General features: G+C 37.6%; 1 protein-coding gene across 8 annotated transcripts in view; it reads right to left on the bottom strand.

Moving 5' to 3' along the window:
• Window positions 1–3751: 3751 nt before the first annotated feature.
• LOC121862882 (SPARC-related modular calcium-binding protein 2-like) overlaps window positions 3752–14845 on the bottom strand; it is a 142209-nt gene continuing 131115 nt past the window's right edge. For 7 of the 8 annotated variants that reach the window (XM_042361258.1, XM_042361262.1, XM_042361264.1 and 4 more), the window contains 2 exons: window positions 12338–12481; window positions 3752–4300 (listed from right to left, as the gene is read on the bottom strand). In XM_042361258.1, the coding sequence (XP_042217192.1) occupies window positions 12366–12481 (116 nt within the window). In that variant the 3' untranslated portion in view covers window positions 3752–4300; window positions 12338–12365. The remainder of the gene's footprint in view (window positions 4301–12337; window positions 12482–14845) is intronic. The other variant, XM_042361261.1, reaches the window with a different exon arrangement.

The following is a 14845-nucleotide window of genomic DNA, read 5'->3' as shown; positions in this document are numbered from 1 at the left end:
ATCTCCGCTCGTTAGGGATCGCTCGAATGTTGCTGCCTCTCGCGAGTAGGACATCACTTTTTGGTATAAAGTCAAACAAATCATTCCTTCGGCTCGATAGGGTCCGTTCATCTATGTCCTAGCTTGAGAAGTCTAAGTTAAATTTCAGGGGTGTCGAGTAAGCATTTGATCGATCTCCTCAATGAAAATTTCCTTGATTTGAGAAGCTGTATCTCCAGTGTGTATTGTGTGAAAAAATTTTTTTTATGTATGTAACCCCATTTTTATGCTTTTCCTACATCAGTACATTATTCTCCTATGTATGTGTATTTACCTGTATTTTTTTGCTCTATTCAATGTTGTCAGTGATAATAGATTGGTTTTTTTTAAACTACCGTTTATTCCATGTATGTAACCATTGTGTTCTTGTTTTGTATATCTTTTTGTGCCAGATGCCTGTAATAGTCCTCATGTGTTGTTATGAGTGTATGTAGTGTGAAACCACGACCAAAGGTAACAGTTATTTAAAGAATCTGTGTAGCTACTGTACATGTTTAGCGAACATTACCGCATAATAAGAATCTTGGGGAAAGGGGGAGCTTTGTCATGGTCACATTGACTGCAGGTCTGTTTTAAACCTGTTGATTCTTATATTCCGCATCCGCAAAACATCCCTAGGAAGAAAAGCGTTTTTCCCTCTCAACGTTTTACACCAAGGCTCCCTCCGTAAGTCCCGCCTTGTGAACACCGTTGTCAATGTGTATATTCCACTTTCTCCTGGCAAGCTCAATCTTGAATTAGTTTATGTAAATCAACTTAAGTAATTCGCCAGACCCGTGTCAACTGAGGGTCATCTTTGAAAGTGTAACAGTTGGTTTGTATGTAATTTTTGTCAATGCGTGAGTAGCCACCTCTGGCAACTCACGGGTATAAAACCCCATGTGAGGAAGGAGGAACAGCCTCCCGTAACGCTTCTCCAACTTTGTCTCGGGTATGTAAGCGTGTGTTCCCTGCTGATATAGCCATTCAGTTTGACTTAGTCAATTTTATGAGTGTCAGTGTTCATGTTGTAACAGTGAAATTGTCATTTACTCAGTGTAAGAATTACTAGTAATATAAATGTCGTATGACGTTGCGAGACGAAAGATTTTGTGTAATTGAGTCATCGCCATGCTTCCCGTAACGCTTCTCCAACTTTGTCTCAAATCCAGTGTGTGGGTTATTTGAACACCCCACTGGCTGCCTCCCGGGGTCCGTGGATACCTAACAGTTAGCTGTAATGGACGATGTCGCCCATTCAGCAGGATTAATTTGCTCTATGCATCGTGGGGGGCTAGACCCCAGACTCTCGACCATGTGTTCAACTACCACCGATCATAACAGTGGTCGTCAGTTGTGAGACGCCAGTGTCCTACCCTGGGACACGCCGTACAGTTATATGGTCCACAGTGTTTGTTGTATTTGATTGGGGATAATTATCTGGAATATAATTATCCCATGTAATTTGTTGGTATCAGTATTAACGTGTTGTGAGTGCATCTCGTATGCATTAACAACAGTCTAAGGTATCAGATGTAAGTTTGTCTTATAACTGTATGTAATGTCATGTACCATCAGTAATGTTGAAAGAAGTAAAAGTATCTGATTGGAGTGGCAGTTAAGAAAAGCCAAGGAGTTGATCCAGATAACTGTTAATGTAAGGTACCACCAGCAGTGTTATAAGAAGTAGTAAGAGTACAGTATCTAAGTGAATTGCAGTTGTTAAGCCAAGGGTTGAGCCTTGTAGTTGTATGTTAATGACATCTTTTTCCCTACTTAGATTTCATATTAATAAACCATTTCTTAGAGTATATTTGGGGTGTTTCTTTCACATCAGTATTACCTTTATTCTGTCCAAGTGACCCTGATACCAGAATTACAGTACCCATGTGCCTTCCCTCATCATGCTACCAAAAGAACTGAGGTTATGTAGTAACCATGAACTGAAATATGTAGACAGAACAATTGAAGGAAATAAGACAGAGAAGTAAGAATATGAGGGTGCCCTCGGTGGTTCAGTGGTGGCAGCGTGCCCCCGCCCTTACACTATGATACAAATTTTCTGTTTTCTATGATAAATAGATAACCAACTTTCCCAGAAAGAAGATATTTCCCATTTTCTATGATACAAATTTCCCGTTTTCTATAACAAGTACATAACCAACTTTCCCAGAAAGTAGAAATATTTCACATTTTCTGTGGAAGTAGATTATCAACTTTTGGGAAATATTAACATATTTTCCAAAGTAGATTATCATAGAAAACGGGAAATTTGTATTACAGAAAATGTAAAATATTTCTACTTTCTGGGAAAGTTGGTTGTCTACTTATCATAGAAAACGGGAAATTTGTATCATAGAAAATGGGAAAAATCTACTTTCCGGGAAAGTTGGTTATCTACTTTCCCAAAAAGTAGATTATCTACTTTTCGGGAAAGTAGATTTTCGACTTTTTTGGGGAAATATTAACATTTTCCAAAGTAGATTATCAAAGAAAACATGAAATTTGCATAACAGAAAATGTGAAATATTTCTATTTTCTGGGAAAGTTGGTTATCTACTTATCATAGAAAACGGGAAATTTGTATCATAGAAAATGGGAAATATCTACTTTCCGGGAAAGTTGGTTATCTACTTTCCCGAATAGTAGATTATCTACTTTTCGGGAAAGTAGATTATCGACTTTTCGTGGTAGTAGATTATCAACTTTTGGGAAATATTAACATATTTTCCAAAGTAGATTATCATAGAAAATGGGAAATTTGTATTACAGAAAATGTGAAATATTTCTACTATCTGTGAAAGTTGGTTATCTACTTATCATAGAAAACGGGAAATTTGTATCATAGAAAATGGGAAATATCTACTTTCCGGGAAAGTTGGTTATCTACTTTCCCGAAAAGTAGATTATCTACTTTTCGGGAAAGTAGATAACCAACTTTCCCGGAAAGTAGATATTTCCCATTTTCTATGATACAAATTTCCCGTTTTCTATGATAAGTAGATAACCAACTTTCACAGATAGTAGAAATATTTCACATTTTCTGTAATACAAATTTCCCATTTTCTATGATAATCTACTTTGGAAAATATATTAATATTTCCCAAAAGTCGATAATCTACTTCCACGAAAAGTCCAAAATCTACTTTCCCGAAAAGTAGATAATCTACTTTTCGGGAAAGTAGATAACCAACTTTCCCGGAAAGTAGATATTTCCCATTTTCTATGATACAAATTTCCCGTTTTCTATGATAAGTAGATAACCAACTTTCCCAGAAAGCAGAAATATTTCACATTTTCTGTGATGCAAATTTCCCGTTTTCTATGATAATCTACTTTGGAAAATATGTTAATATTTCCCAAAAATCGATAATCTACTTCCAAAAAGAGTAAAAAATCTACTTTCCCGAAAAGTAGATTATCTACTTTTCGGGAAAGTAGATAACCAACTTTCCCGGAAAGTAGATATTTCCCATTTTCTATGATACAAATTTCCCGTTTTCTATGATAAGTAGATAACCAACTTTCCCAGAAATTAGAAATATTTCACATTTTCTGTGATGCAAATTACCCGTTTTCTATGATAATCTACTTCGGACCAATTTGGCCCCAGCAGACCTATTTTGACTTAACCGGACCTATTTTGCCCAAACCGGACCTATTTGGCCGAAACAGGATCTATTTGGACACTGTACACTGTATTACTCGAGTTTATAAAATAAAAAAACTGATACAAGTTTCTTACTGATGTAATTCAGACTGTTCTAACTTCCCCCAAACTTTTCCAACTTGAAATTTCTCAACATTTAGATAAAACCTTGTGAACATTAATATAATTTAAGAGAAAAGCCTTAGTCTTAAATAAAATTATGCACATGTGAGGTAAGATTTTTCAAACAAGGAATATAAGAGATATTAAGCTATAACATATGATGGTAATATGCCATGATGACAGAAACATTTTTTTAATTACTGGCAACTGGAGCACCAGCATCCATGTCAGATTACACTGTTGTTACGAACTTTTCACTATAGCTTACGAGGAAAACAATACTAGTAGGGCGCGGGATACTCCAAATAATTTGCACTATCAACTAACATATTTGGATATAGTGAGTTTGGATATACAAGTTATCAGATCGCAACAAGACAGTGTCAAACATTTCTTTTCTATTCAAATTCCCAAAAAGCTGAAGGCCTTTAATTAACTCTTAAGCTTCGGACTTGAGAATCGTCTCAAAGGGATTCGAGCTTCCCTGTGGTGGTGGGCGTGGTGGATCCTCTGTAAACAAATAAACTTCATCAGAACATTTTCACAGTGAACTGGGATTCAAGTGAATGACTTGAAATCCATCCAGAACAATAGAGAGAGTAAAACATTGAACACATACTGTAAAATTCAAATTAGTTATATATATCATGTAAATTATCAGCTTTATTGTATTTCACAATGTATGTCACGTATTAATGTAATAAATTTGTGATAAAGCTTCACCACACTCGCACTCAGTTTATTACAAAACCAAAAAGAAATTCAACAGGAAGAAAACATTAATGTGAAAAGTCAATCTTATAATGCTGGTATTATTATTGGTAAGAGGAAGGAGATACAAAAGCATGGTAGACCATTGGCATATTTACATTACACTAATTATCATATCACAAAATTTTAAAGTACTGTAACTACTTGCAAACTCTTCAATTACCTTGATAAACAATCCATTCTACTTTAAGCTGGCTATTCACAAACTGACCCAGAGAGCTATGTAAAACGTCCACATGTAATTTATCTACAAGTCTACGATCAGTTTAATATCTGTACATACAAGCTGTCTACTTCAATTAATTTTACAAATACAGGCAGCCCCTGATTTACAAAAATCTGAAGTTATGTATGGGGGTGTCCCACGTTTTGATTTGCATGTGAAATATCTGAAGTTACATTTTTTCTCACTGTCTTATACTTTTATTTATTTTATTTATTTTTATTTTATTTTTTTGACAGCATTGGAAGATGCTGAGGTGCTGACACAAGCATCTCAGGGATTCCCAAATCAGATCTGATCAGTTTATAAAGACAATTAAACTAAAAGCAACATACAGTACTGTACTGTACTTTACGTATTATGAAATGTTAAACTAAAAATAAAAGGCATGTAGTTTTAGTTATCATGGCTCACAGGATCACTATATGAAGCAGTCGCAAGGCACTGACTCAAGATAGTTTTACAAAGGGAATACTGTACTGATGTGTTTAGTATCCCAGAGTTTGATCTAAAACCGATGGAATGATTAAAATGCTAACGGGATACAGCAAGTTTAGTCCTTTTTCCTCAGATAAAATTTAATCAAATATTAAATCCAGTGAAAGTGAAGCACCTCAATACATATGAAGTGTATGTACAGTGCAGTAGACTTACTCTTGGTTTGTCAATATGAAATTAAAACCTTATGTCCTGGTTGGGCCTCACAGTCTTATCCTGCATCATAATCAGTTACTTCAAGGTGCTTCACTGCATGTACGTATGTTTATTATTAGCTTATACTCATTATATACACCAAATAATTCCATTAAAAACATGCTTTGTAATATTATTTTATTACATTTTTGAAGGGAGACAATTATATGAATGTACCTCAGCTTTTATAATGGAAGTCTACGGGAAAATATGATCTGATTTACGAAAGGGTTTCAGGAACAGAACTCTTTCATAAATCAAGGAATGCCTGTACAGTATAAAGATACAGTACAGAAAAATGGCAGGACAGGAGGATGTATGCCCGATCTAGGAACCAAACAAAGTCAGAGTGTAGAACAGCTGAAAAAAAGTTCCAGAGGCGGAATGTGAGCAACATAAAGTCAAACCCAAAGGCACTTTACTGCTACTCAAAGTCGAAATTAAAAATGTGAGAAAGTGTATCGGACCTGAGGCTTAAAGATGGTACTGTAGTTACGCAGATTCTGACCAGGTCAAGGCGGAGGCGTTGAACAAATTCTTTTCCTCGGTGTTCACAAGAGAAGATGCGAACAATCTTCCTGCATTTGAGGGCAGATGGTTTGATACAGTGCCGACCCGCATTGTGTTCTCAGAAGTAAAATGTCAAAGCTAAAGGTTCATAAGAATCCCGGCCCTGACATGGTGCATCCCAGAGTACTAAGAGTTGTCAACGAGCTTGCTGAGCCCCTGAAGATCCTGTTCTGTAAATGCCTAGATGAGCAAAAGGTCCCCAGTGATTGGAAAATGGCATTATAAGTGATTCCATAATGGAACATCTACTATGAAACAACCTTTTAAAGGACAGCCAACACAGTTTTATGCCGGGACGCTCCTGCTTAACACAATTACTTAAGGTACTGGATGTTTGGACCCAAATTCTGGAATAGGGTGGCAATATTGACAATATATACTGTACTATGATTTTGCCAAGGCTTTCGACAGCGTACCCCCATGAAAGGCTGATTATTAAACTGGAAGGGTACGAGATTCGGCGAAGTGTCCTAACATGGATCAGAGACTTTCTGCTTGATCGCAAGCAGTGTGCGGTGATTAATGGTACGAAATCGTCATGTGTACCCATGAAAAGTGGGGTACCACAGGGCAGTGTATTGGGTCCATTGTTGTTTGCTTGTTTCATAAATGACATGGTGGAATCTATACACCCCTCCATACAAATGTTTCCGGATAATGCCAAGTTATTCAGGGAAATTGAGAACGAAACAGACTGCGAAGAGCTGCAGAAAGATCTCTTGAGTTTCAAGAGTGGTTGAAGAAATGGCTGTTAACATTCAATATCACAAAGTGTAAGAGGATGCACCTGGGTCATACCAACAGTAAGGATGCATAACAAATGTCCCAACAGGATGAAGAAACTGCACTAATAGAGAGACTGAATGCAAAAAGGACCTGGATGTGTATGTTGACAATGAACTGAAGTTCTCGGGCCTTTGTGAGACGAAGGTGAATCAAGCAACTTATAGGAACGTCGTTCAGATATCTATCCAGTCCATCACTCGTAACTATCTTTAAAAAGTGACTTGCTTCCCCGCCCGGAATACTCTCACCTTGTCTGGTCCCCGAGATATGCTAGGGACTGTCAGTTGATTGAAAATGTCCACAGGAGGGCCACCAGACTGGTGCCTGCACTTTGGCACCTCAGTTATCCAGAGAGATACAGCAACTGCTCGCTTATATACTACAGACGGTCAAGGGGTGACCAAATTGAGGTGTATAAACATCTCAAAGGGCACCACTCAGTCGAGTGTCCATACGTGGAGCTGGCAGATGCCCGCTCCACAAGGGGTCACAGCTCAAGGTTGAAGAAGCCACAAGGGCAGAAAACTGTGAGGGCGAACTTTTTCGGAGTGAGAATTGTGAATTCTTGGAACAAAAAACCTGCCAGAAAGTTTTGTGACAGTACCGAGTGTGAGCTCTTTCAAGACCAGACTTGACCAACATTGGAGCAGGTCCCAGATATATTCAGGCGCCAGTGCATGCCCAGTACTTGCCAACAGTGCGTAACAGAGACATGACCGACCGTCCAAGCGGCTAACGAGCCGATCAGTGGTGAAGAGGATAAAAGTAAAATGTAAAAGTAATGGCACTACAAAACTCTTTGAAACGTATCTGAAATTCCTACATATAAACCCAGCTTCTGCACTGTAAAAAGTGGGATATTGATAAGATGGGCATCCCACTACAAACCTTGTTTCAAATTTGCTTGATGGTAACAGGGGCCTCATGCCATCAGTTAGTCACAGTCAACCCACACAAGCATGGAAAACGGCAGTAAAATTGTGATTGTGGTGGTGGTGATGATGATGATGTAGTACATGGTTGGCCACTTAATGGAATTTCCTGTACATCTATTTAATATAATTTCATTAAATCAAAATAATTAACACCATTCTCAAACCCATGGTTTTTTTTTAAATTAATGAGGCATAGATGATCACTTGTTCAATTGATCACTACGGTGTGTTCATACTGCTTTTAGCTGAGTCACTAGATTATTAATTACGTACTCTACAACAGTGTTGCACAATTGAATGATTCTTCCCTGAGTTCTGCTGAATTTTGCAGCTTGCATAAAAACTACATTTTTTAAAAAGCCCTAAAGAAAGTGTACATAGGTTAAACCACCTTTGTACACTTTCTTTAGAGCTTTTTAAAAAAAATTAGTTTTTGTGCAGGCTGCAAAATTCAGCAGAACTCAGGAGAGTCACTCATTCTAGGATGTAAGGTGACTGTGAAATTCCATAATAACAGACCTCAGGCCATATGTGCAAAATCAGCCAACCATTAAATGTCTTGAGAAGAAAGTTGGGAACAACTCTTGTAGTGTGAGGTAGCTGCCCATCCTGCATATTTACTAGAGGATTTTGAAGACTGGTTTATCGAGGAGCACAATTCTGGAATTCCACAGCTTTTGGGGGGAATTTGGGAAGAAATTAAGATTTTTCACATTATCTGTCAAACTCTGCTTAACTCAGGGAGAGAATTGAGTAACTAAATTGATAAGGATTCCTGTCAGAGTGATAAAAGTACTGTATTGTAATGAGGACTTATCTAAAAGCGGTGAGACACACAATGTTGGTCTCAGTGTAAATGTAATCCATGTCCGATTAATTTCCAAAGAACCACAAATTAGGGAGTAGGGTGAAATGTATCGATTTAGTAAAATTTTAGTAAATTACAATGCATAAATACTGTACAAGTGTGTCATTATTTCATGGCCCAACCTGTACCCTTGTCAGCGACTGAACTAAGTACTGTGAGATAAACTTTATGTACTAGCCAATTACTTTCAGCATACAGAGGAGGGTTTGATAGACTACTTGATGTGTAATATGGCTTACTATCTAAACGTATGATGAGCATGTATAATTTTAGAAGCACACATGAACTACGGATCTTCCTACATAAGTTTGTACTGTACTGTATGCCTGTGCATCTGTTTATCTAGCCCTGTATGTCTTGTATCTCTTTCAAGAAACGAGATTAAAAATACAGCTTTACATAAGCAAAATAAAAGGTGAAAAATATCCAGTACTGTATACCCCCTTGTACATAAACTCATGAAGTACATAAGGTGGAAATTTTGTATGTTTATACTAAAACAAAGTAAACACATGAAAGAATAGAGTAATTTCATTTCTTGTTAATATTCCAATAAACTTAGAACTTTGTATCAGAATAACTGTACATCTCATTTGTGAATATTAAGACTATACACTACCTGCAAATCATCTTAGTGTGTAATAACTGCAGTACTGTATACGTATTTGTAAATGTTCATGCCAATAGGTTTTTCATTATGGGTGGATGCAAAGGAGCAGGGTAAAGTACATGCATACTTCTGTACAGTTTTGCCAAGCCACAGTCTCAATTGTAACAACTTGGAAAGTCAAGAGCTAATTGAGTGGAGAATAAACCGAATTCTAAATCATGCACTAATCACTGAAAAAGAAAAAAATCAGTATCACGTGCTTCCTGGGGGCAATAAACTAGAGCCCCTTCCAAAATTCAGTGGTAGGACCGATGGGCTATGGGACACTTGGGCCACAGATGTTTGTGTCATGACCCCCAGACATTTGGACCACATGCCATGACCCGAAAGTGCCTAACAACAGTGACCCAAACGTCCGGGTGTCATGTCCTATGATCCAAACATCCATGGCCCAAAATTCACCCAGGAACCATGTGCTTCAGGATGACCCACTTGACATCACTTGCTTCTTAAGAAAATCATTATATAATATTCCTCAACCATAAAAATAACATCTGTTTATGGGATCATTACATCACATTCCTCAAGCATTTTAATAACAGCTGTTTATGGGACACACAACATTCCTCAAGCACTGCAAGAACAACTGTTTATGGCATCATTACACAACATTCTTCAAGCCCTGTAATAACAGCGGTTTATGGGACACATAACATTCATCAAGCACTGCAATAAAAAGTTTATGGGACATTAAATCACATTCCTCAAGCACTTCAATAGCTGCTGCATGCAAGGAAAAGTATGAAGCACTGTAGAGCTCTTCAATCATCATAATACCTGTATATATCAACACTGGCCTGCAAAGTTTATAAATTTTTCAAGATAACATATACATGAAGTTTGATATTCTAAATACTGTACCAAGTAACTTGTCAGAAATAAAATATTACTCTCCCATTGTCAAGCTGTATAAAATTGTCTGTTCTACTATGCTGAAGGAGACATCATTCCTTTAAATGACCCTGAAACAATTTAAACCTCATACAAGTGATTAATAGTAATATTAAAATAGTCAGGCCTCTGTTGTCAATACGTATTTAAAAATAAATAAATTACATAAGGAGTTTAGTGCAGTTTTGCTATGGACATAATAAAAGGTGACCACGTGCATTCAGAAAGCTCACTTTTAATAATAATAAGTGAACTTAGGTGTTTAATATTAGATTTGAAACTGGCATGTCAAGCAAAATGTCTTATATTTTGCTTATTACTGTGTTTCCATTCAAATACTGTGGAGCCTCGCTAATCCGATGTACAAAGTGGGTAAACTACCACTCAATAACAATATATTCTCCAACTCCAGTAAACCAATACAGTATACTGTTTAGACCTGATCAAGTTTTTGACAGTTGAAAAACTGTTAGTGAGTGGTGACTATAATAAAAAATATATATACTGTACAATACCTGTACAGTACTGTACTGTACAGTACTGTATATATTCAGTATACAGTACTGTAAATGTAAATCAATACACTTTGTTTAAATATTTCCCAATAGTGGGTCATAAATTTTCAAATGTTGTTTAATGCAAACTAATTTACACCTAAAAAAACTTCTCAATACTCAGGGGAAAAAGCACTCAAGGTACAGTTGCCAGCAAAAGTTCTCCCACAGCCCTGCTACACAGGGCAACTGTACATAGATTAACCATGTGGGTTAACATTAAGAGTGCTTCCAGCCACTAAACTTTGCTTCAACATTCCTGATAACAACTAGATCACCATGACTGTGCTCATCCCCTGGTCTCTGCTGCATTTTCTGGGCTGGTGCACTTAAGCAGTGTACCAGGATCTAATTTTCCAGTGGTGATTGAAGGAGGGGGGGGGGCGGTGGGGGATCGGAGGAGACAGCAACATCCCATTTTAGTTTTACCCGACAGGTACCATCAGGTAATCGTGGCTATACCACACAAGTGTGGAATATGGCCGTAAAACATTGATGACGATGATTCCATTAATTTGATCTCCCACTGATTACCAGTACTGTGCATCTTCGACATTCCCATTTATGTTATCATCATCATCATTCATCATCATCATTTTACAGCCATTTTCCACACTGTTAGCAGCTGGTGGGTAAATGTAGCAGAGACCAGGTGGTGGGCACAACTCTGGTGACTCAGTTGCCATCAGGTATGTTGCAGCAAAGTTTTATGGCTGGGTGCCTTTCATAATACACACCCATAGGGTGACCAAAGACTACTTGCCTACATCAACATATCAGTACATTTTCCTCTATCAATGTCTTCCAGCTAACCTTCTCAGCTTTCTCAACTTCAGAATTTCTCCAACACTTTGCCATTTTACATCTCCAACTCTCAAACTGATATCAAATGTCTGGGCATCACTTTATGGAGAACTTTTAACACTTTTAGCAGCCCAACACATCTGCAATTACACACATTTTTACCACTAAAGCATTTTCTAGTATAGTATATAATCTAAACAAGTTAAGCACATTTTCTATCAAATACTGCACAGTACTTTTACTCCCTCGGCTCCCACTCTGGTTCGGGGAGAGATTGGGACTGGTACCACAAAACAAGTGTAGTTAGTAACAGTAAGCAAAAATATTCTACACACACACATTTCTCCATATCCATAACTTGCATACACAATATACAAATAATCACTAACTTCTAAATGTGGATTCATAACACGTCACTGTGCATACTAATAGAGATTGTCAGGTTTGTTCATGCTTACACATTCACACACAAACAACTTCACAGTACATTATCATTTATAAATTTTCTATCCTTTTCTTGAATTTTTTAACATTACCTTGACAAGATTTTGCCCCCAAATGAATTGAGAGAAATGAACTAAGTTCCTTCGACTTTCATAGACATAAGCGCAAAAGAGGATCAAATTAAAACATACTACATAGCTGGCATCGGATTAGCGAGGGAAGACTACAGTGTGTGACCACTTGTATGAATGACTATAATACTAGTGAGTGCCAGGCGCAAATCATGTTTTGTTTAATTCATTGCTTAGCACAGGCCAATACGAGTGAGTCATATCCACCTCTGTAAACCACTGAGTAAGAAGTATTCTACCACTTTCTATTTTTCAAGCGACCAGCCTCTTCTTCTGGTACAAGATATTTATGGAGTGGATTCTCTCCAATTCTTCTTACATCATCTTGACCACCACCATTAGGGCTGTCACCTGAGGGTAAATGTCCGAAAGGGAAGACTGAAATTCTGTAAAGGGGTCAACCAGGGGAAAAACGGTGAGGTGCAGATGCTAGATTACCGACTGGCTTAAAGATGAGCGACAGTTAAGAAGTATACACTAAGAATACAGAACCAGATCTTAACTTATTGATCTAAAGTCATATGACGGTTGGAACATCAGGAACTGCTATAGTATAACATACTGGAAGTTCAATAAGTTTGCAAACATAATAAGGAGTGTGTGAAGACTGCAATGGTGAGCAGAGAAAGCCAAGCTGGATAGGTAAGTTATAGTTAGGATTTCCCAATACACAGTGGGAAGGATTGAGGACATGAATGGATTGACCTTACAATGAAGTCCTAGCGATGTGACAGGTTGGGTATATTAGGCCTCAATACCTGCCAACATAACTTCTATAATTAAACACACATATAAAACAGTATACCTGTACTTATATTCAAGGCAGACTATATAGTTGATTCTCATTTGGAATGAAACTAAATGAACACATGACTGCATAATGGATATAATGGAACCTTTCTGTAATGCAAGTACACCACCGATTTTCCGGGAATTGATGGTCCGGCACCGACTTCAGCCGGACAAAATGACGCGAGGGCACTTAACTTCCTTCCTTCTCCCCCTCCCTCCCAGCCAGGGTGAAGGTAGTTTTAGGCTTAAAGTTTTTATCTTATAAAATGTAACAAACTAAACTTAGCAGAATATAACTTGCAATGCTCGAATCCTTGTAAGATAGTGATTAGTTTGAGTATAAACATCACATAGTTTGCACAAGAGATAAAACTTTTAGTCCTTTAGTGTAGCACATTTGAGTACAAAGTGTGTACAGTATAGTTTCGGTTTACGCAGTCAATTAAACCCATGAAGGTCCGCGTAAAACGAGAAACGCGTAAACGAAATAACAGAACATATGGGATTAATTGAAATAGAGACTGGGCCGACCCCCAGATTACCCTTTTTCCGACACAATACGTACGTTGTAATAAAATCAACATCTTAATTTTATGATGGTATGCACAAACAATTAATATATAAGAGAAGTATCAATAATATTAGGTTTTTTAACACTTACGTTAGTAGAAGAGATGGCTGGGCACACGGGGATGGGGGTTGGTTCCGAGGCAGAGGGCAGATTATTAGCCCTCACCTGTATCACTTGTATCACCTGTATCACTATCCACCACAGAGGCTAGCAGGGCCTCCTTGTCAAACCCCTCAAAGTCCATATCCTCACTATCACTATCACTGACTTGGGCTGGCTGTGGTGGGTGGCGGGTGAAGAACTAGGTAATGTTTTGTTGACTGGGCAACCTAGCGCGCACCCTGCCCGCGCCGCTTCCCACGTAAATGATGGAATGTACAGCGTAACTAATAATTGCCGCTTCTGGCCAGGTGCCGCGTAAATGACCAACCGCGCAAAGGAAATCCTCGTAAATCGAGACTATACTGTACAGTAACATGTTGCTCAAAATTATGGCTTTTTCACATTTAAATTACATTTAACATTTATTTAATTTAAGTTTCTAGTAGTCCATGGTGCTTTAGAGACACAGGATGTGTTTAATTAGTGAATCAGAGATGTATTGTTGAATTATTATTACCTGACCTCGGTTGGTCCTGCAAAACGAATAATCCAGCAAGGCTTTGGAACCAAGGGTGCTGGAAAATCGGTGGTGTACCTGTATATAAATTTTTTTTATTCCAGCTCCCGGTTTATAAGTAAACTATTTCCAATCGATATTAGTTGAATTCTTCTTACCTAGTAAAAAATATAAAAGTACGTACTGGTACTGTATGTCCTTTCTTCTCAGTTGAAACATTGGCCTTATTCAGACTTTCAATCCAAACAGCTACAGTACAGTACTTTTATAAACACAAATTTTATAAATGGATATATTTCACTACTAAAATATCATCCATAGTGTTGCTCTTCATTTTCCTAGATCGTGACTGAAGCAGCCTTCTCATTTAACTTTAAAGTAGGAGACGAAAATTGGACATTACATGGCAGGAGGTCCTTGCCATACAGGGGTGTAGCAGAAGGCACAAGTTTTGTGAGGCCAGGAAATTGCCAGTCATATACAGGGTGAAAGTTAACAGTGCTTATATAATACAGTAAATGTACAGGTATATTTCAATGGCAGACAAAAGAGTTGTACTGAAAACTTAAGGAGAAAAAATGTTCGAGAAACTACAGTAGATAAACAGATGACTCAGTCTAAAAAGTAGATGGCAATTTCTCCATTGAAAGCTTATGAATGAGAAGACTGCCAAAGTTATTGAATTATGTAAAATTAATTGTCTATCATAATTTTCATATTTTTGGCCATTGGT

The sequence above is a fragment of the Homarus americanus genome, unplaced genomic scaffold (assembly GCF_018991925.1).
Source record: "Homarus americanus isolate GMGI-L3 unplaced genomic scaffold, GMGI_Hamer_2.0 scaffold24922, whole genome shotgun sequence".
NCBI lineage: Eukaryota > Metazoa > Arthropoda > Malacostraca > Decapoda > Nephropidae > Homarus > Homarus americanus.
This window is presented reverse-complemented; position numbering and strand designations above follow the sequence as displayed.